Raw genomic sequence first — 23,412 nt, forward strand, 5'->3', positions numbered from 1 at the left:
AACTGTCCCCTGCCACATCTCTGTATTCAGGCTTTCAAAATCTCAATGCCAAAGGGGTGTTAACTGGGAGAGACACACAACAAACACCACTGAGGTGGAGGTGGAGGTGGAGGGTATTGACCTTGAGAAAGAGGCTGACTCACTGTTTAGTCAAAAGATACAAATAAGAGAAATAACAATGAAAATGGCTTCCCTAGGGAAAAAATATTTCAGAGAGATTAAATTTTCTATTCATTTTATTTGACACATGTAAGAAATTGTTTTTCGTGACATATATTGTATTTTTTGCTGATTTTAAAGCTTCTATTTACGGTAGAAAATGTGAAAAATACAATTACATATAATGTCACCATCCAGAGATAGCTATTATTAATAGTTTGACATATTCTGTTCTGATTTTTTTTTCTAGGGGTACATACCCAGAAAGAGGGCAGACTCACTTAATTTTAAGGGCTCCTTCCAAATTTAAAACTTGGTCATGAAAGAATCCCTCTGAAGAGGTCGTTAAAGAAAAACCCCAGGGGTTGGGGTTCCTGGGTGGCTCAGCTAAGGTCATGATCTCACTGTTTGTGGGTTCAAGCCCCCCATCAGGCTCTGTGCTGAAACTCGGAGCCTAGAGCCTGCCTCAGATTCTTTGTCTCCCTCTCTCTTTGCCCCTCCCCCACTCATGCTCTGTCTCTGTCTCTCAAAAATAAATAAATGTTAAAAAAATGTTTTTAAAGAAAACAATTCCGTATACAATAACAAAGAAAAAAACAAACTTAGGTATACATTTATCAAAAGAAGTGCAGGGGGGCCTGGGTGGCTCAGTCAGTTAAGCATCCGACTTTGGCTCAGGTCATGAACTCGAGGTTTGTGAGTTCGAGCCCCAGGTAGGGCCCTGTGCTGACAGCTCAGAGCCTGGAGCCTGCTTTGGATTCTGTGTCTCCCTCTCTCTCTGTTCCTTCCCCACTTACGCTCTGTCTCTCTCTCTCACAAAAAAATTAAGATTAAAACAAAAATTAAAAAAAAAAAAAAAGAAGCACAAAGACTTTTGCACTGAAAACTACAAAACATTCTTAACAGAAAAAGATGATCTTTTTGGGGCGCCTGGGTGGCTCAGTTGGTTAAGCTTCGACTTCGGCTCAGGTCATGATCTCACAGTTCATGAGTTCGAGCCCCACATAGGGCTCTCTGCTGTCATAGCAGAGCTCGCTTCGGATCCTGCCCTCCTCTCTCTCTGCCCTTCCCTTGTTCACACACATACACACTCTCTCTCTCTCAAAAACAAATAAACATTAAAATTATATTTAAAAAGAGAAAGTAAAGAAGATCTAAATAAATAAAAAGACATCCCATATTCATGGATCAAAAGACTTAACTGTTAAGATGACAATACTCTCCAAATGGATGTCTAGATTCAACACAATCCTTATCAAAATCCCAGCTGACTTTTTCACAGAAATTGACAAGCTGATCTTAAAATATATATGGAAATGCAAGAAACCCTGAATAGCCAAAACAATCTTGAAAAAGAACAACAAAGTCGGAGGACAACTTACTACAAAGCTACAGTAATCAAGGCAGCATGGTATTGGCATAAAGACATACAAAAAGATCAATGGAACAATATTGAGAGTTCAGAAATAAACCCTTACACTTATGGTCAACTGATTTTCAACAAGGGTTCAAAGACACTGAATGAAGACCCTTTCAATAAATGGTGCTAGAGGGGCACCTGGGTGGCTCCGTCAGTTAAGTGTCCAACTCTTGGTTTCAGCTCAGGTCATGATCTCACAGTTTTGTGAGTTCAAGCCCCAAGTCGGGCTCTGCACTGGCAGTGTGGAGCCTGCTTGGGATTCTCTCTCTTTCCCTCTCTCTCTGCCCCTCCCCTGCTCATGCTCCCTCAAAATAAATAAACAAACTTAAAAAAAAATTATATAAATGGTGCTGGGACAACTGGATATCCACATGCAAAAGAATGCACTTGGAACCCTACTTCAGACTATACACAAAAACTAACTCAAAATGGATCATAGACTTAAATGTAAGACCTAAGACTTTAGGACTCTAAGATGACCCAAGAGAATTGAAAACATAAGTCCACAATAAAACTTGTACACAAATGTTCGTAACAGTAGTATTCCTAATAGCTAAAAGACAGAAACCGTCCAAAGGTCTATCAACTGGTGAATGAAAAACTAAAATGTGATATATTCATACAATATTATTCAACCATAAAAAAGAATGAAATATTGGTTTGTGCTATAACACGTATGATCCTTAAAAACACTATACCAAGTGAAAGAAGCCAGCCACAAATGGCCACATTAAAAAAACAACAACATGTGGGGCACCTGGGTGGCTCAGTCGGTTAAGCATCCGACTTCGGCTCAGGTCATGATCTCATGGTTCTCGAGTTTGAGCCCTGCATCCAGCTCTGTGCTGACAGCTCAGAGCCTAGAGCCTGCTTCGGATTCTGTGTCTCCCTCTCTCTCTGCCCCTCCCCTGTTCACGTTGTGTCTCCCCCTCCCCCTCTCTCAAAAATAAATAAACATTAAAAAACAACAACGATAACAACAACAACAAGAACAACAACAACAACATGAGGTGCCTGGTTGGCTCAGCCAGTTAAGCGTCTGACTTTAGCTCAGGTCATGATCTTGTGGTTTGTGAGTTCAAGCCTCGCGTCGGGCTCTGTGCTGACAGCTCAGAGCCTGGAGCCTGGTTCAGATTCTGTGTCTCCCTCTCTCTCTGCCCCTCCCCAGCTCACACTCCATCTCTCAAAAATAAATAAATCTTAAAAAAATTTAAAAAAATTAAAAAAACAAGAACAACAACAAATGGCCACCTTATTCCATTATAAATTTATACACAATGCCCAAAATAGGAAAATGTAGACACAATACCAAAAGTTAAAGGGACAAAAGAAAACACAGATAGATTGGGCTACCTCATGATGAGTCTTTTGTGCCACAAACAAAATACCATAAAGAAAATGAAAAGGCAACCCACAGAATGGGCGAAAATACCTGCAAACCACGTATCTGATAAGGGACTTTTGCCAGAATATATAAAGAACTCTTGTAGCTCAATAATAAAAAGACCCAATAAATCACCCAATTTTAACATGGGTGAAGGATTTGAACAGGCTTTTCTCCAAAGAAGATATGCAAATGGCTAGACAGCACATGAAAAAATGTTCCACGTGGTTAGTCATTACAGAAATGCAAATCAAAATCACAGAGAAATACTACTTCACACCCATTAGGATGGCTACACTCAGAAAGACAGACAGTGACAAGTGTCAACAAGGATGTGGAGAAATTGGTGGTGGAAATATAAAACGATGCAGCCATTCAAAACAGTCTGGCAGTTCCTCCAACAGTTAAACACAGAGTTACTGTACGACGTAAACAATTCCACTCCTAGGTAAATATCCCAGAGAGATGAAAACATGTCCATACAAAAACTTGTCCATGAATGTTCACAGCAGCAGCATCCATAATAGCCAAAGAAGGGAAAGAGCCCAAATGTCCATCAACTGATAAATGAAATGTGTGTGTATATCCATACTATCCATTACCATTCAGCCATAAAAAAGAAGGAAGTCCTGACATGTTACATTCAAGGATGATCCTTGAAAACATGTTAAGTGAAAGAAACCAGTCACAAAAGGCCACATATTATAGGATTCCATTCATATGAAATGTCCAGAATAGACAAATTTATAAGATAGTAGATGAGTAGGTACTTAGGGCTAGGGTGGGGGAGGCAGGTAATAAGGAATGACTGCTGATACAGGGTTTCCTTGGGGAGGAAGGGGGACACAAAAATGTTCTGAGATCAGATTGTGATGATGGTTTTACAATCCTGTAGACTTATATACCTTTTTTTTTTTTTTTAAGTAGGCTTCGCGTCCAGCACAGAGCCCAACATGGGGCTTGAACTCACAACCCTGAGACCAATATCTGAGCTAAGATCGAGAGTCAGATGCTTAACCAACTGATCCACCCAGGCACCCCGACTTGTATACTTTAAAAAACATTTTTTTTAATGTTTATTTATTTTTGAGAGAGAGACAGACAGAATGCAAGTGAGGGAGGGGTAGAGAGAGGGAGACATAGAATCTGAAGCAGGCTCCAGGCTCTGAGCTGTCAGCACAGAGCCTGACACAGGTCTCGAACTCACAAATGGTAAGCTCATGACCGGAGCCGAAGTCAGACGCTTAACCGACTGAGCCACCCAGGTGCCCCCGGACTTGTATACTTTAAATAGGTGAACTGTATGGTATGTAAATTACATGTCAATAAAGCATTTTTAAAAATAGCATTGTGGGGGCACCTGGGTGGCTCAGTCGGTTAAGCGTCTGACTCTCTCTTTCGGTTCAGGTCATGATCTCATGGTTTTGTGAGTTTGAGCCCCACGGTGGGCTCTGTGCTGACAGGTGCAGAGCCTGCTTGGGATTCTCTCTCTCCCTCTCTCTTGCCCCTCCCCCTCTCATGCTGTCACTGTTTCTCTCAAAATAAATAAATAAATAACTTTTTTAAAAATTTAAAATAGCACTGTGATCATATGTGTAAGTATGCAGGAGTGAGATAACATGAGGTTAACATTACATGAGGTTTTAGAATATTTCGATGAAAAGATAAATGAAAAAAGGTTGTTTATCGATGAATCTGGGTGGTGGGTATTCATTATACCATTCAGAAAATTCTAGTTAATAAAAGATCCCCTCTTGTCAACAGAGGCTCGAGCCTTTAAAAGCTTCAAGAAGTAGGGTGGAAGGAAACCTGGAGATCATCTGGTGAAGTCATTCACTTAACAGATGGGATTCAGAGACAGAAAGTGACTTTCTCAAGAATAAACAGAAAACAGACAAGGTGGCAGGAGATGATCTAGAGAGAAGTAGGCAGGGACCCTGTCCTCAGAGACATGTTTCGTACTGAACAAGCAACCACCCAGCAAATGGCTGGGGGTGCCACGAAAGGCCCAGAACTTACTTGAGTTTCAGCTCCCTGGTGAGCTCATTCTGAGTCTGCTCCAGCTCCTGACGCTCCTTGATGTGCTCTTCTTGGAGGTCATGGATCTCTGCCTTCACCGCCTGAAGCTTGGAGAACAGCTGGAAGCGAGGCGAGAGGCAGGTGAGGAGGGCAGCCCTCCAGACAACAGAGTTCTTCCCTACCCGCTCCCCACCGCCAAGTCTCAAGACACCTCTGCCTGGCCTCGTTCCTTTATACCTTCTTGAGTTTTTTGGTCTTGATGTCCACCTCTTGCTGCAATGAGCTGTATGTCTCTTTAAGTTCCAGGGTCTCCTCATCTCGACTTTCCATCTGTTGCTGGATTTCTCTTTCTCGACGTTTCTGAGCAACATCACAAAATTCATCAGCTTGCCTAGAGACAATGTCTGTACAAGAACACAGGGCTGGGGGGCTCCAGATCAGAGTCTCCCGCTAGGAAGGGGCTAAGCACCTCGTTTCCACTCCTTCTGAAGAATCTAATACAAGAGACGTTTTCTCTGTAGCGTTAATGCACCGTATCCCACCCCCTTCTCCTCAAAAAGGAATGAAAAGTCACCTGCTCTGCGATTTCCTGCCGTTTCTGCTCCAGGATTTTCTGCTGTTCATTTGTGTGATCTACTATATTTTTCCCTCCAACAAGCAGCTTACTCTCCATGGCCTGAGTGAGAGAAAAAGTAGAATCCATCTCGTGACTGATCTCCCTCAGAACGTATCTCCTCCTGGGGAAGCCTGTAAAACATAATGAGCTCAGGACTGAGCCAAAGGGGTGAACTCTGGGGGAACACAGACTGTGCTCGGCAGTGTCCTTACTATCACCACTGTGGAGCTTTACCTTAGAAACACTGAAGATGTAGCTTCCCCAGGCATACAGGAATTTCAGCTTTCTTTGAAAAAAAATTTTTTTTGTTTTTTTTTTTTTGGTTTGTATGGACCAAGCATTGACCCTACCTAAAACATATTGAGTACCTCCTACGTGCTAGGTACTGGGGATGCAACTGAATACAAATCACAAGGCTAAAGAGTTCCCTGAGGGCCGCGGACAAGTAAGCAGGCTCTTACCCTATGGAGTCAGACGCCATCATGAGGAAAAGACAATAATAATGGGAGAGGCACGTGGGAGGGAGAGAATTCAGGCTTTTGGAGGGAGTCAAGAAAAGCTTCCTGTCTCAAGAGCGCTGAGGTAAAAATAGGAATTAGCTAAGAAAACAAAAATGTTATGTGTGTGAGAGGGTAGGGTAGGGAGTACTGATACGTGAAGTTGGCAAAGCAACTACGGGTCAGTTCAAAAACCTCAAAGACTAAACTTGATCCTGCAAAGCACACAAATCATACTGACTGTTCTTTAAGCATACCGTTACACAGTCAGATTTGTGTTTTAGAAACATTCTTCCCCTACCACAGGAAGGGTGACTGGAAAAGGACAGGCCTGGTGGAGGGAGACCAGAACAGGAGGCTGTTTTGAGGATCCAGGCCGGGGCTAGGGCAGCAGTGGTGGGAGAGAACAAAGAGGATGATGGGTCCAAGAGAGCTGATGGCACAGGACTCAGAGGCCTTGGGACTGACTGGGCCTTAAGGGAGAACGAGGGACAGCCAGCAGGGATAACTCCTAGGGCTCTGGCTTGACTGAGTAAAGGTAGGCAGGAATAGGCTCTGGGTGGCCGTGGTCATCTCTGGAAATGTCCAGTAGGCAAAGACATCAGGCTTGGATGTTAGACGGCTCTGGGCTGGCTATACAGATAGGACACCCTGAGCATTTAGATGGTACCTGAAGCCATGGGAATGATTTGCTCCTGAAAAGCATGGAATCCACAAACTCCACAACCTTGTTTTAAAGAAACTTATGAACATTAATGACAGCCATCTTTCAGTGAGCCCTTGAGCCTGTTTGGAAGTGACTGGACTGGACTATCAACCATCCCCTTGCCACACACACACATACACACACACACACACACACACACACACTCACACTCCTTCCAGCTCTAAAGTACTTTTGTCCTATGATTTTACAGCATCTAGAGATCTCAAGAGACAGAAGTAATACCATTCTGCCATAAACAAAATGTGACCTTGAGGTTATATTGAGTCTTGCCACACTTGGCCTCTGAGAGTCGCCCAAATAACCCAAGTTGCTTACAGCGTCTATCTAGGTATTCCTGGGCTTGGTTAATAGATGTGATCCTAAAACCCAGCATGCAAACCAAACATGGGCACACCCTGTTAACACTTCAAGTGCAGGAGTGAAGAGGCATGAAGTGGCATTTGTAGTGAAGGAACCCACAGGACAAGGTGACCTTCTATTTGTGTTGTATAGAACTCCATGTTCATATCAGGTCTTGAAAGCTCTGGAAAAGACCCCTGCTTCTGAAGTAAAACAGAACCCAGTTCTGTGAAAGGGCTACTATGAAGCCACAGATAAAGCATGGCTTCATACAGCGATGGGGAAAGGAGAGGAGAGGAAGCGGTCACTGGTCATTTTTAAATTAAAAAACAAGGATACATTTGAGAGTTGAAACCAGATTTTGCGTGAATTCACTAAGAAAGAACCCAACACTTCAGAGCAGTTCTGGCTTGTGGTCAGGCAGTGGTCATCAGATTGCCAGGGTTAGCTCTGTCCCCTCCTCTGCCATTAAAGCCCCGTGGCAGCCCAGAGTCCAGCCCATTGGCACCAGAAAGAAAATGCCCAGGAGTCCCCGCGTTCTAGAATGCTACTTGGCCAGTGACTCACAGAGGTTGGAGGCTGAGGGAAGGGGCTGACTACAAGGGCATAAGGAACTGTTCTGTATCTTGTGTCACAAGGTCACTGCATATTAAAGCCACAACGAGATACCATTTTATATACACCGGACACACAAAAATTAAAAGTCGGAGAGTCACAAGTGCCAGTAAGGATGAGGCACAACCAAAGCTCATAATGTGCTGGCAGAAGCTTCCATTCACATGGCCACCTCCGAGAACAATTTGTGATTATCTAGTAAAATTAGGACTGCACATACCCAAGGACCTAATGGCGCCAGATAAGAAATTCTTGCTCATACACGTTCTCCTGGAGCCAAGTACAAAAACATTTGTGGCAAAAAATGGAAACAACCCACTATCGGGAGAATGGAATACCACATGATTCTCAGAGCGGTAATAATGAATGAATCACAGCTCCAGGCATCACTATGGACAAATCTCATTACGTAAGGTTGAGCAAGTAAAAGCAAATTGCAGTCGTGAGATTCCACTTATATAAAGGTAAAACATTATGTGAAACCGCAACTATTTTTTTAGACATATATACATAAATGGGAAAACTATAAAGAAGAGTAAGGAAATAATAAAACACCAAACCTAAGACAATGTTTACCTCTGGGGGAGGGGGACATGAAGAACTCGTAAAGATGCAGGTTATGTTCTATTTCTCACGCTGCGGGGCGGGGAGGGGGGCATGGGTGTCGGTTTTATTGCTGGTTTCTATACCCTGCACATATATAAAAATTATTCTTCCTATGCATTCGATATTTCGTGTTTTAAATTTGAAGAAATTGTTTTTATTTCAGTTCCACAAACCCTTACTGGACACCGGACACCGGAAACTGTTGGGAACGTAAAACTGAAAGGGCCATCACCCCTCATCTCATTTTTTTGGCGAAAACAGAACGCACTGAAAGAGGAAAGGGCCTCAGGGAGGCTCCGGTACCTTGATCTTGGCGCCCAGCATCTCAGCCGCATCCTTCTCCCGTCGCAGGTCCTCCATTTTTTTCTCCTTCTCCTTCAGCAGCCTCATCTTCTCCTCTGCAACCAAGCTGTGGTCCTCTACAATGGCCCGCTTCTCAATCTCCAGTTTTTCTTGCTGTTCCCGCCAGTAATCATCCTTATCATCCCCTTCCTCCTCACCCTCTTCTCCCTCCTCCTCCTCCTCTTCCCCACCCCCACCACTGCCACCACCTTCCCTCCGCTTCTCTCGCCTCTTCCTTCTGCCAATGGACCGTTTTTCCAGCTGGGCCTTGAGCCGAGCAATCTCTTCCTGGAATTCTCGAAGGAGGGCATCTTTAGGGTCCTCGTTGACCCTTGGCTTGTTCTTAATGTTTTTGGCACGGTTGGCGTACCTCAGAGTGGTCAGAGTCTCTTCTACGTTGTACGAGGCAGGTCCCACGTTGGCCACCATTACAGTTTTAGCATTGCCACCAAGAGAATCTTGGAGGAGCCTGGTGAGCTTTGAGTCCCGATATGGAATGTGAGTGCTCTTGCCGTCTACCAGGGCAGAGATGACATTACCTAAGGCTGAAAGGGACAGGTTGATCTTGGTCGCTTCCTTCAATCTTTCTCCTTGTGCACCAGTCTTGGCTTGCCGTTCGCTGCCAGCAAGATCCACAAGGTTCAATTTCCCTACACGGATATGGTTTTCTCCATCAAGGCCCACTTCGCTGCACTCAATGGTGATGACAAAAATTGCATGAGAGCGTGAACTGTGCTCGTTCATGTTGGTAGCACCGACAGAGCGGTTCTGGTTCCCCACATTCATCACGTGCTCTATTTCCTTCACGCTCTTGGTGACAAAGGAAGACAGGTCTTTCACATACACTCCAGTGTCAGGCCTCTCTTTGAGCTCAAGCCTTTTGGTCTGATCCTTTGAGAGCAGATCTCGGATCTCCTCCTGATAGATCTCCAGGTAAGAAGCCCGGACCAGGTACTGTTGATTCTGAGATCGAGAGATATGGGTGAAGATATGATCAAAGGAGTTAGGGATGACCCCTCTTTTCTCAGGGTCACCACGGACTCCTTCCATCGTGTACGTTTTCCCAGTCCCGGTTTGTCCATAGGCAAAAATCGTCCCATTGAAACCCTGCAGGACAGAGTCCACGAGTGGTCGGAACGTCTCATCATAGAGTTCAAACTGCTTGGCATTCCAGTCATAGACTGCATCGAAGGTGAAGGTCTTGGGCATTTCGTGGGCCACTCCTTTGGGGTTCTTCACTGATACCTGCCCCAGCTTCACGTCCACATCCACCACCTTATCATATGAAGCCGCCTTTTCCTTGCCATTCATGGGCCGACAGCGAACCACCACCCTGACTGACTCCGAGCTTTTTAGCTTTGACATGATGAACTCTGGCCGGATCAACCCTTGAGGGCTATGAATCCAAAATGTCTCAGGAGGCTAAGGTCCTAGAAAAAAAAGCAAAAGTAAGTAAGGACAGTACAGTTGTCACCGGGGGCTGCTCAACAGCACCTGACACACCCACATCACCTTTGTCTTACCAACCTTCTGATGGCTACATTAAATGACTTGAAGGGGTGCCTGGGTGGCTCAGTAGGCTCAGGTCATGATCTCATGGTCTGTGGGTCTGAGCCCCATGTCAGGCTCCGTGCCGACAGCTCAGAGCCTGGAAACTGCGTCAGATTTTGTGTCTCCCTCTCTCTCTCTCTCTCTCTCTCTCTCTCTCTCTCTGTCTGCCCCTCTCCCACTCATGCTCTGTCTCTCTCTTTCTCAAGAATAAACAAACATTAAAAAAAAATTTTTTAGGGGCGCCTGGGTGGCTCAGTCGGTTGAGCGTCCAACTTCGGCTCAAGTCATGATCTCGTGGTCTGTGAGTTCAAGCCCCGCGTCGGGCTCTGTGCTGACAGCGCAGAGCCTGGAGCCTGCTTCAGATTCTGTCTCCCTCGTTCTCTGTCCCTCCCCTACTCATGCTATGTTTCTCTCTCTCTGTCAAAAATAAACATTAAAAAGTTTTTTTTTTTAATTTTTTTGATGACTTGAATGCACACTGTAGTTCTTCACCAGGTCTTAACGAGCTGCAGCGGGAAAGGAAAAACTTTAGTCCACCAGTAGTGTGCACAAGCTCGTCCTCCCTCCACCTGGCACTTTATCTCAGACTACAGGATGTGGCAGCTCAAAACCTTTTCAAAGCCTGGATGATCTTCCATCCTGCAGAACTACTATGGCATCTACAGAGAGCAATTTGGAACCATCTAGCAGTACCTTCCGACGCAGCAGTTGTATTTCTAAGAATTTATCCCACAGATACAAGGATATTCATTGTGGCATCATTTGTGGGAGCGACAGACTACAGCTACAGACTGCCTGGGACCGCCCATCAAGAAGGGGCTGATTAAATAAATTAAACATATATAATAGTATATACAGGGGAATCCTATGCAGTTACTGAGAAGAATGTGCTAATCTAAATGTAACCCTATACTAAGATGTGCTGCTAACTGAAAACAGTAGATGGGACACAGTGTGTACAGAATGGTTAACACTGTGTAAGCATGGGGATACGCGGATGCATGTTTATGTTTGACAGACAAAACAATATTATTAGAAGTATGCACATAAAAGCAGTGACCACGACAACAAAGTGGTAACAGTGGCAGCCTCAGCAGGGGGACTGTGGGCCTAGAGGACTCTCAGGTCAAGAGAGAGAAAAAACTTCACTGTGCACTTGTTTGTGCTGTTTGAATTTCCCATCTCGTGCCCATAATTCTCTTCCACCCTAAAATCATAAACTATGGCTTGTGCAAAATGTATTCAAACAGAGAAAGCACTTATTCAATCAACAAACTTAATACAATCTGAATGCAAATAAGAAAATAGGTGTTAAGAATGTTTTTTAGGGGCGCCTGGGTGGCTTGGTCGGTTAAGCGTCCGACTTCGGCTCAGGTCATGATCTCGCGGTCCGTGAGTTCGAGCCCCACGTCGGGCTCTGTGCTGACAGCTCAGAGCCTGGAGCCAGCTTCGGATTCTGTGTCTCCCTCTCTCTCTGCCCCTCCCCTGTTCATGCTCTGTCTCTCTCTGTCTCAAAAATAAATAAACGTTAAAAAAAAAAAAAAAAAAAGAATGTTTTTTAAGTAACTTCATCTGGTGGTGGCAGAAAACTCGGGGAACAAGAGAAAGGATGCTAAAGTGGGTCCTCTGGGAAGGGGAAGAGAGCAAAGAGATCAGAGTAAAGAGGTATGTATGAGGACCTCAAATTCCCAAAAACCTCGGTGTGGGTTTTTGGGGTTTTTTTAATAGGTAATTCTCATGCTTCTTGATTCAAATCGCTCTTCAGTGACAGGTCCCTTTGCCTCACGTGTTCTCTAGCCACCCAAGTCCCTGCCCACACAGCAAGTATTATTAGCTTTTTAATCTTCCTGAGCCAGTTTATGCATAGCAAGCAAATATGTTTAATACATACTTACCCTCCCCCCCTTTTTTTTAAGTTTCTTTATTCAAGCAAATCTCCACACCCAACGTGGGGCCTGAAGATCAAGAGTCACGCGCTCCTCCAACCGAGCCGGCTAGGCGCCCACTTGCCCCCTTCCTTTTTAACGCAAGCGTAGAAGGTTATACACAGGAACAACAGTGTCCAGCACCTTGCCTTCCTCAATAACAACATAACTTGGAGTCTGTTCGCTCAGTAGACACAGAGTTGCCTTATTCCTTATGACAGCAGCAAAATATCCCACCGTACGTACGGCAGCTTAAGTTCTAGTATTAAGCTGTTTCTGGTATTATTGTGAAAAAACTGGAACCACATCCTTGCATGTGTGAGCAAGTATAGCTGTAAGTTAAATTTCTAGGTGTGCAACTGCCGGCTCACAGGATATATGCATTTGTCATTTTAATAGACACTTAGAACAGTGATAACAATGTCTTTTTAGTTGTGAGGATGACCTATTCCCTGCCAACAAAGGAGTGGCAGAACGTGAAGCAGTGACGCCCGGGCCGTTCTAGGCAAATGTGCTGCAGGTTAATAGAGAGTCAATGTGTTCCCCCACTAAGCTTTTATAAAAGATTCTTCTGCTGCTAAGCACACGGAAACACGAAAATTTACTTTTCATACTTCTCTAGTTGTTAGATGTAATAAAATAATGTCTAGGATGAAGAACCAGAAAACCTCTTACCCTCTCTGAACCCATTTTCTTTAAAATTGGTAAAAGAGGGATAATGCTCCTTCCTGGCGGATGATCGTGACACTAGGCAGTACTTACAAAGGTGGAAGCACTTTATGAACTAACATACAGCGGAATTAAAATCAACTAATACAGATTCATCCAAAACCTTTGTCAAACGATCATTCCAGAGATGACTAGTGAGCCCTAACTTTTATTCTCTTGTTCAGTTTTATAGTTATCACCCTGAAAAAAATCAGATTAAACTGAGATCCAAATACTTAATCCATGTCCAATTAGAAGTGAAGCTCCAGCCATTTAAAGAAAAGCATGTAAGACAGTCCCTCGTTCATCACTTTCTATACGCTATTACAATTTTGTCTGATGATAAGAAAGAACTAGATGTTAGAATGGCCGGTCTGGTCTCCCTTTCTTTTCCAGGGCAATGGCCCCCAAGCTACCACTGCAGCTGATCCCTTGCCTGTCTCTACCTCCATGTCAGCAGAGACCTGCAAAAGTCAGGGGCCAAGCTCAAACCCCAAGCCCCGGAGCCTCCCGTGGGGAGGCCTCTGCTGCAGCACATGGGATGGTTTAGACAAGATCCCATAGACTTGGAGTAAGAAACGTAAGGGAGGGAGGCTGGCCGGCTCAGTGGGAGGTGCATGCGGCTCTCGATCTCGGGGTCATGAGTTTGAGCCCCATGTTGGGTGGAGAGTACTTAAATAAATAAAACCTTAAAAAAAAAAAAAAAAAAAAAAGGAAAGAAAGAAAGAAAAGGGACGGCTGGGTGGCCCAGTTGGTTAAGCGTCCGACTTTGGCCCAGGTCATGATTTCACAGTTCATGGGTTCGGCCCCACGTCGGGCTCTGTGCTGACAGCTCGAAGCCTGGAGCCTGCTTCGGATTCTGTGTCTCCCTCTCTCTCTGCCCCTCCCCCACTCATGCTCTGTCTCTCTCTCTCTCTCTCTCTCTCTCTCTCAAAAATAAATATTTAAAAATTTTTTTAAATAAATAAAATAAAATAAAAAAATTTTAAAGGAAACATAAGGGGGGTAAGAGGAGAATGGGTCAGAGGAGAGACCAATTTTTCTGCATTACAGAAGAGGCAGAGCTGTCCAGCTTTTACCTATCAAAACAAGGTGGCCCCGAGCCTGTTTAAAAAAATGAAAAGGTCCGCCGCAGGGTGACCGTATATTTTTTGCGCTCTTCCAAACGATAAAAACAAAGGAACTATAATGACCTACAATCATGCTTAAAATGTTTCAAAAAGAAGGACTTCCCAAAGCCCGAGTCCTCTTAATTAAATCTCAACTCAGAACACAGAATAATACCATTTCTTTGCTGAGCTCTCTGAGCTCAACTGCACGAGTCATGTATTGTTGCCATACTGCTTCAGGAAGATGGGCTAATTTAATTTCCTGCCACCAGGGCTTAAAAACTTGCTCTGGGTCCTCCTCAGAGGAGAGGGTTTTCTTGGAAGGATGCCCTGACGCTCTTTCTTTGCTTTATTACCTTCCTTACTCTTCTTCTAGCCGGTCTAATTGCAGTGATAAATCTTTAAAGGAACTCACAGCATTGCCAGGAAAGAAGCAACCACAGGTCAGCAGCTTGTCACCTTCGTCCTGAATAGCTTTTCTGTTAGAACTGATCATTCCGACGTTAACAACCACCGTCTGAATGGCTACTACCCACGAAAAGCTGAGTTTCTCCCTAACTTCACCACTTTTGTCCGCTGAGGAAGTCAGTTACACATTTCTCATGGCGGTCACACGCTTCCAGATCATTCTCTAGCTCTTACACTTGGGTGAATGCACCTTCATCTTTGCTGGTTGTCACGGATTCTTACCTCACATTCTAGAAGTAAGTGTGGATTGGATTCTCACTAACTATTGGCTTCCTATAGAGATTCTAGGACAGAGGTCTCAAACTGGTTACGTTCTTCTACCCGAAGCATTTTATTTGGTCCATTTTATTTGTTTAAATAAAAAAAAGAAAGCCTCAGCAATTCCACTTCTATTTATGTGTATGTCCTAGTGAAAAACTTTTGAATGTGAATGTTTACACAAGGAAACATGGACAAGGATGCTTCCTGCAGCATGTTAAAATAGAAAAGCTGGAAACAATCTAAACCAGGGGAATTGAAAAATAGCATATGGTGTGATCATATCATACACACTATACTATTCAGTAGGAATACATTAGAGCAGGGGTTAGCAAGCTCTAGCCCAGGGGCCAAATCCGGCCCACATCCTATTTTTGTAAATAAAATTTTATTGGAACATAGCCATACCTCCTCTGTTTACACATTACCTATGGCTGCGTTAGCTATAAAATATCAGAGTTGAGTAGCTGTAACAGAGACAGTCTGGCTCAGAAAACCTAAAATATTTACTGCCTGAACTTTTACAGAAAAGTCTGCCAAGCCTGAATTAGACTTATATATGTTTACATGGATAAATAAACAGGCTGAGTGAAAAAGCAAGTACAGAGTGATAATTATGATTAAAAATTTATAAAACAACAAAAAATTTATAAAATAATATGGTGCTCATAGAGCTGCATTTGTAAGTATTAAAAAATGGGGGGGCGCCTGGGTGGCTCAGTCGGTTGGGCGGCCGACTTCGGCTCAGGTCATGATCTCGCGGTCCGTGAGTTCGAGCCCCGCGTCGGGCTCTGTGCTGACCGCTCAGAGCCTGGGGCCTGTTTCGGATTCTGTGTCTCCCTCTCTCTGACCCTCCCCCGTTCATGCTCTGTCTCTCCCTGTCTCAAAAACAAATAAAACGTTAAAAAAAAAAATGGGAAAGATATACAACAATTTATGATAGCAGCTGCCCAAACTGGGCAGGGTGAGAGGTGGAGAATGGGATTAAAAATGGGAAGGATATTTTGGAGCGCCTGGGTGGCTCAGTCAGTTGAGCGTCCGACTCTTGATTTCTGCTCAGGTCATGATCCCAGGGTCGTGGGGTCAGCCCCACAGAGGGCTCTGCTTGGAGCATGGAGCCTGCTTGGGATTCTCTTTCTCTCTCTCTGTCTCTGTCTCTGTCTCTCTCTCCCCCTTTGCCCCTTTCTCCTGCTCATGCGCTCATTCTCTCTAAAATTGAAAAATTTTTTTAAATAATGGGAAGGATATTTCAATTTTATCTGTAATATTGTATCATTCCTCTTAAAAAAATAGAACAGGGTGGGGTGCCTGGCTGGCTCAGTTGGTGGAGCATGCGACTCTTGATCTAAGGGTGATGAGTTCAAGCCCCACATTGGGAGGTGAGTTTACTTCAAACAAAAAACAACAAAATAAAACAAACAAACAAACAAACAAAAACCCCAGGGAAATGAGGCTTGAAGAAAATAAGAGAAAATGTTAACTGCTGTCGATCCTGATTGTTTCCCATATTATTCTCTGAATATGTAAAAATTTGTTTTCTCAAAAAACAAAACAAAACAAAACAAAACAAAACACCCATTTCACATTAAAAAACAAACAAACCAGGCTTGGGGCACCTGAATGGCTCAGTCAGTTAAGCATGCAACTCCTGACTTCAGCTTAGGTCACGATCTCATGGTTGTGAGATGGGGCCTGTGTCGGGCTCTGCACTGATGGCGTGGAGCCTGCTTGGGATTCTTTCCCTCTCTCTCTGCCCCTCCCTCCCCCACCCCACCCTCCCACTCATGTGTGCACTTGCACACACATGCTCACACTCTCTCTCAAAGTAAATAAATAAACTTAAGTTTCTTTAATAATAAAAAATAAAAATAAATTAAAAAAAAAAAAAAACAGGTTTTCTGCTTCTCTTGAAGAATAGGAATATCTGACAGCCCCTAGTCTATGACCCAAATGGCAGCAATGGGAACTGAGAAAACACTTGCCACTTTGGAGAGCCCAGCCTCTCCAATCTGCCCCAACCCTGCTCTCTACAGTCACACCCAGCATGCTTTGCCCATTTGTATTTCCTGCCTGGCTCCTATAGGCATCTTTGTCTATAACCAAATTCACATATACATGATCTGATTAAGAAAGGCCTGCCATGCAAGTCTTTTTTTTTTTTTTTAAGAGGAGGTTTTCTTTAGACCTTTATCTTTTTAAATTGTTTTTAAATGTTTATTTAATTTTGAAAGAGACAGAGACAGAATGTGAGTGGGGGAGTGGCAAAGAGAGAAGGAGACACAGAATCCGAAGCAGGTTCCAGGCTCTGAGCTGTCATCACAGAGACCGACACAGGGCTCGAACACACAGACTGCAAGATCATAACCTAAGCCAAAGTCGGATGCTTAACCGACTGAGCCACCAGGTGCCCCTAGACCTTGATCTTTTTTTTTTTTTTAATGTTTTTATTCATTTTTGAGAGGGAGAGAGTGCCCGAGCAGGGTAGCGGAAGAAAGCGAGGGAGACAGAGGATCTGAAGTGGGCTCTGCGCTGAGAATGGAGAGCCCCATGCAGGGCTCGAACTCGCGAACCGAGAGATCATGACCTGAGCCGAAGTCAGATGCTTAACCAACTGAGCCACCCAGGCTCCCCTAATCTATCTTTTTAAATGACACTTACCAAGGGTCTGTAATGGCATGGACAATGCTTATCACAAATGAAAAAGCAGTTTACAAAACTGAACGCATGCAATCACAATTATATAAAATAAGTCCCATCAAAACATCAATAGTGATCTATTCTTTAGTGAGCATGTGGTATCTTCAAAGGGGAAAAAAATAAAGGTCTGACAATTTACCAGAAACAGCCCTGCAAGGCGGAGCAATCTGCAGGTGCACAGAGTACATGCTAATGCAACTTTAATCAATGCATTCCAATGCAGTGTCCTCTAAGATCAGACCAGGCAACCACCTGCCAACCGCCCTGGCCTGGAGTTCAAGGACTCAGGATCTGAAAGCCAGCTGAAGCCACAGATCACGTGGGCCATCTGAGAAACACTACTCTCAGGCAAGAAGATAAAGCAGCTCCCTATTAACCAGGCTTAAGCCAACTCCCTGTGCAAGTTTCTCTCAGGGGAAGTGGCTGTTTTCTACTCTGTATCTACCTCATCACCATCAACACTACTCTCACAACCAGCGCTGTTTTGAAGTATCAGAGAGCAAGCCCAATTCTGGGTCTCCCATTAATGGGAGTTACACAATTTTTGAAACAAGATTATTCATCTCTTGTTGAAAAATAATATCACTGAGGAACTTTTAAAAGGACATTGGGGGGTGCCTGGGTGACTCAGTCAGTTAAGCATCGAACTCTTGATTTTGGCTCAGGTCATGGTCTCACAGTTTGTGACACTGAGCCCTGAGTCAGGCTCTCCGCTGACAGCACAGAGCCTGTTTGGGATTCATTCCCTCCCACTTTCTCTCTGCCCCTCCCCTGTGCTCACATGCATGTGCAAGTTCTCTTTCTCCCCCTCGATTAAAAAAAAAAAAAAATGTTTAAAAATGTTTAAAAATGTTTAAAAGGACATTGGATTTGGGGCACGTGGGTGGCTCAGTCGGTTGAAAGCCAGACTTCAGCTCAGGTCATGATCTCGCAGTTCACGAGTTTGAGCCTCATGTCAGGCTCTGTGCTGTCAGCTCAGAGCCTGGAGCCTGCTTTGGACTCTGTGTCTCCCTCTCTCTCTGCCCCTCCCTAGCTCACGCTCTGTCTGTCTGTCTCTCTCTCTCCAAAAAAAAAAAACAAAAAAAAAAAACCTTAAAAAAAAATGACATTGGATTTGTGTGGAGGGAACAGTTCTATATTTGCTTATATGTGCATAAAATATATTTTAAGGGATGTTCATGAGCCAGATAACAACACTGGCTGCCTATAAGGAAAGAGCTATATGGCGTGGGGTAAGAGCAGGAGGGAGACTTTGCATGTATACCCTTTAGACCTCTTGGGTTTTGACTAGTGGGAATATACTGTGTGGTCAGAAAAATAAAATTAGGGGGAAAAGGAGATGGAAAAATTTTGTGAAATTAATTAGTAAAGTAATATCCAATTGTTAAAACTCATTATTTTCTTCCTTTCATCTACCCAGTTTTACTGACCACCATGAATATAAGGTAGTAAAAATGTTTTGGGGTGCCTGGCTGGCTCAGTCAGTGGAGCATGTGACTCTTGATCTCAGGGTCGTGGGTCTGAGAGCCAGGCTGGGCGTCAAGATGGAAGGAAGGAAAGAAGAAAGAGAGGCAGGAAGGGAAAGGCAATGTTTTAACTGATGAACAAAGGGCCCTAGGAGTAAAAATACTTATCTCAACTTTATGGTGAAGTGTCTAAAAGAGCTTCCATGAGGTCTACAGTACTAGACTCTTTAACATTCTAATGTCATTGTAGCAAGTCATGTAGTCTCCGCCCTAAAGGCATTTAGACCAAAGGTTAATAAAATACAGGCTGTTGTTATTACAGGTACTGTTTATAACCAGATAATTGTGTGAATTGTCTAAAAACTTTCAAACTGTCCCTTACAGTACGTATAAGAGCCACAGCATCTCAAACTGGCACAGATTATTTGCTAACAGTTGAGTAATCAATATCTTGAATCAAACAGTCAATCAATCCACTGAAGTGTAATAGTCACAATGTAACACTCCCTTCAAACAGCAACTCCATTTCTTGGAATTATTTTAAGGATCTAATTAAGGACATCAATCCCTGAATATATATGCAAGATGCACACATATGTTTATATTTATTACAGCACCACCTATAACCACCTAAATACTCATCGGTAAAGGACTGGTTAAGTTATAACACATCTCTACAATGGGAAATTACGCAGTCATTAAGAATGGCAATAAACCTCTAAGTATTTACTTCTAGGAAGATATTCGTGACATTTGGCTGAGTGAAAAAAAAAGCAGCCTACCAAAGAGAAGAGCTACTGTGACGTGATTTATGTTTACATGTGTACATGCACATGTACAGAAAAAGACGTGAGGGAAACAGGGTAAAGTCATGGTTAAAAACATGAGCTTTATTATTTTTTTTAAGTTTATTTATCTATTTTGAGAGAGACAGAGACGGTGCAAGTTGGGGAGGGGCAGAGAAAGAGGAAGAGAGAGAATCCCAAGCAGGCTCTGCGCTAAAATCATGAGCTTTAGCGTCCAACAGGTCAGGGTTTTAATTTCTGCACTGCCACTTAGCTACAAAATCTTGACAAAGTTACCTAAGTCATAGTTTCTTACATAAAATGCAGTTAATAACACATACCTTAAAGAACTGTTCTAAGGATTAAATAAACTAATAAATTAATGCTCAGTGCTTAGCCTACTGCAAGATTAGTAAAGTTAATTTACTCTGGGACTGAGCTTGCAAGTGATTTTTTTTTTTTTTTTTTTTTTTTTTTGCTTCCTTTGGCCTTTTTGACAGCTGCATATATTTTGTTTCTTATAATCAAGAAGGGGGATGGCAATGAAGCTATTGTTTCCTTGGGGGGAAAAAGTCTAGCAACTTGATTTCAGATTAAGTGTTTTAGGAAGATAGGCTACTTATCTGGAAAGAAACCTACAAAGGTTACATACAAGAACCCTGAACAAATAAATTCCTGCCCTGAATTCAAACTGGCACCATGCATGCCCTGTCATTTGATAACCCAAACAGGCAGACAAAGAAAGCATTTATTTAGAGGGGAAAAGTGGGAAAGAAATCCTTTCTTTTTTTAATCCAGTTGTGAAACATTCAGAAAATACATTCATAAAAATATAGTCAAATCTAGAGGCTACTTCTTAGTAGGATCAGTGTAGGTCTGAGGTTTTGTCATATTCGACAGTATATCAAGAGCTTAACGTATATTCCTCTTCTAATCCTCAACATCACCTTATGAGGAATAGGTATTAGCCTCATTTTAAAAATAAGGATGGGAGGTTCAGAGAAATTAATTTGCCCAAGGTCTCAGAGCAATTAAGTGGAACAATCAGGATTCAAAACTAGGCTTATCTTATTTAAAGGCCTACCTATAAACTTATTCTTAATATACACATATATGCATATGTACATGTGTACATCAATATATGCATAGATTAAAACAATTCAGGCTGTACAGTAATGAGCAAGTAATCTTCCCCCGACCCCTGGGGAAATACTCAATGCATACCTAAGCATTAATGTATCTGTATTGCTCGCCCATCTTTTTTTTTTTTTTTTTTTTTTAACTCAAGTGGAAGTACACTACGTACCGTTCTCCAGCTTACTTTATAGATCTTGGAAGCAATTTCTGCACTACCACCACCCTCCTCCTTCAAACAGCTGCCTAGACGTCACTGTGTGGTTGCTTTATAATGTATTTGATGGGGCGCCTGGCTGGCTCAGTCAGTAGAGCATGTGACTCTTGATCTCAGGGTCATGAGTTCCAGCCCCAAGTTGAGTGTAGACTTTACTTAAAAAAATAAATAAATAAAATAAAATGTTAAGGTATTCGATCATTCCACTACCGGGACGTCTTTTCATGGTTCCTGGTCTTTTGCTACTGCAAACTATGCCATAGTGAATATCCTGAACATACACCTTTAGCTACAGGTAGGAGTAATTAGCAGGATCCATTCCTAGAGCTGTAAAAGCTATGCAGGTTCCTTTTTGACAGAGGGCGCCATCTACCCCCTCCCTGGGCTGTCTCATTAATCTCCCCATCGCCAGTGCACCCTGTTGCCCACACCAGTCCAACACACAGAACTTGCACTCTGAACCACCACTAGACTATGAAGCCAGACCAGCCTTCCTTCCAGGAACTTCTCATTCCAAGTACTCATCCAGGAAAGAAGTGAAGTTGTTTCTCTGCTAAAAATGCATACACTCTGGGGCGCCTGGGTGGCTCAGTCGGTTAAGTGGCCGACTTCGGCTCAGGTCATGATCTCGCGGTCCGTGAGTTCGAGCCCCGCGTCGGGCTCTGTGCTGACAGCTCAGAGCCTGGAGCCTGTTTCAGATTCTGTGTCTCCCTCTCTCTGACCCTCCCCCGTTCATGCTCTGTCTCTCTCTGTCTCAAAAATAAATAAACGTTAAAAAAAATTTAAAAAATAAATACATAAAAATAAAAATGTATGCACTCTTTTGATGTAAGACAGTTAAATCAACCAAATATAACATTTGGTGCTTGATGGGGGCCCTTTCTGGATCTTGAGCCAAATGAACCAACTATTACAAAATGTATGAGACAATCGAGCAAATTTGCACACCAGATATTAGGTGGTTAAAGAATTATCGTTACCTTTTTTTAGGTGTGAAAATGGCGCTCTTTAGAAAAAGTTCTTACTTTAGGCATACACGTAAAAGTGTTTTCAGATAAAGTTATGCACTGTGTGCCAGAGTGGGGTGGGGTGCACGGGAGGCTGTAGGTAGAACAGAAGTGCCATGTGCTGATAACTGCTGGAAGCGGGTAATGGGTTCATGGTTCATTATATTAGTCTATTTTTATGTACGCTTGACATTTTTCCAAAATGAAAAAAAAAAAATGCCTTCTGACCAATGGCTTTTTTTCTTTTTCTACTTTTAAGAAATTTTTAATTGTGGTAAAAAAACCCTACACTTATATACAAAATGTACCCTCTGAACCACTTTTAAGTGTACAATCCAGTGCCAACTACATCCACATTGTATCAGAGCTCTAGAACTTTTTCATCGTGCCAAACTGAAACTCTATACCCATCAAGCAGAAACTCCCCATTTCCCCCTTTCCCCAGCCCCTGCAAACCACCACTCTGCCTCTGTGTTGTGGTATGTGACAAGATCACCTTGTTTTTTTGAGGCTAAATAATATCCTATTGTGTGTATATGCCACATTTTCTTTATCCACTGGTCTGTCCAGGGACGTTTGGGCAACTCCCACCTCTTGGCAATTGTGAGTAATGCTGTAGGGAACATGGGTGTGCGCAATGACTTTTCTTTTTTTTAACAATTTTATTTGAAGTTTACTTGTTTTGAGAGAGAGAGAGAGAGAGAGAGAGAGAGAGAGAATATCCCAAGCAGGCTCCACACTGCCAGCACGGAGCCCCATGTGGGGCTCGAACTCACTTATGAGATCATGACCTGGGCCAAAATCAAGAGTCAGAGGCTTAACTGACTGAGCCACCCAAGCGCCCCTCAGTGACGTTTCATTTTAATCAGACTGCCATTCAGCTGAGTAGAGAGCCAGAGCAAAATCTACATTTAAAAGAGGGAAGTGGCCTGGAGTAATGAAAAGAGACATTCAGGTACACCTGAGATTGAAACCCAGTGCTACCATTCCTAGCTCTGGAACCCGGCCCAAGTTCCTTCTGAGACTATTTGCTTGTCTGTGAAATGGGAAGACCACCAATACCCTGCCACATGGAGTTGTCTGAGCATCAGAGGAGACAAGCATTACGGGGCCTGGCCCACAGGAGGTGCTTCTGCCCTGACCCAATCTGGAGGAGAAAAGCCCTGAGCAGGGGAGAGGGCAGTAACATGGCACACCGGGTTAATAAGTGGCAAAATACGCAGAAACCAGGTCTGCCTGGCTCCAAAGTTCATGGCCTTTTTCCTACACCAGCCCTAAATATCAGTCATCTGATTGTCTCTTCACTATTTTTACCATTTCCACGAACCACCTGTACGATCATTGACTCAAGGGTTTTCTTTAA

The 23,412-nt window shown here is 43.3% G+C and overlaps 1 protein-coding gene across 7 annotated transcripts in view; it reads right to left on the reverse strand.

Moving 5' to 3' along the window:
* KIF3B (kinesin family member 3B) overlaps nucleotides 1–23,412 on the reverse strand; it is a 48,683-nt gene that overhangs the window by 16,145 nt on the left and 9,126 nt on the right. For 5 of the 7 annotated variants that reach the window (XR_006215524.1, XR_006215523.1, XM_042980660.1 and 2 more), the window contains exons 2-5: nucleotides 8,686–10,154; nucleotides 5,557–5,658; nucleotides 5,220–5,342; nucleotides 4,983–5,101 (exon numbers count right to left, since the gene is read on the reverse strand). Coding sequence is in view for 5 of the 7 variants with exons in the window: in XM_042980660.1 (XP_042836594.1) it covers nucleotides 4,983–5,101; nucleotides 5,220–5,342; nucleotides 5,557–5,658; nucleotides 8,686–10,089 (1,748 nt within the window). In the remaining 2 variants the exon portion in view is untranslated. Of the gene's footprint in view, nucleotides 1–4,982; nucleotides 5,102–5,219; nucleotides 5,343–5,556; nucleotides 5,659–8,685; nucleotides 10,155–14,432; nucleotides 14,692–23,412 lie in introns of those variants that run through there. The other 2 variants (XM_042980661.1, XM_007073557.3) reach the window with 2 other exon arrangements.

This window comes from Panthera tigris, chromosome A3, assembly GCF_018350195.1.
Source record: "Panthera tigris isolate Pti1 chromosome A3, P.tigris_Pti1_mat1.1, whole genome shotgun sequence".
NCBI classification, from domain to species: domain Eukaryota; kingdom Metazoa; phylum Chordata; class Mammalia; order Carnivora; family Felidae; genus Panthera; species Panthera tigris.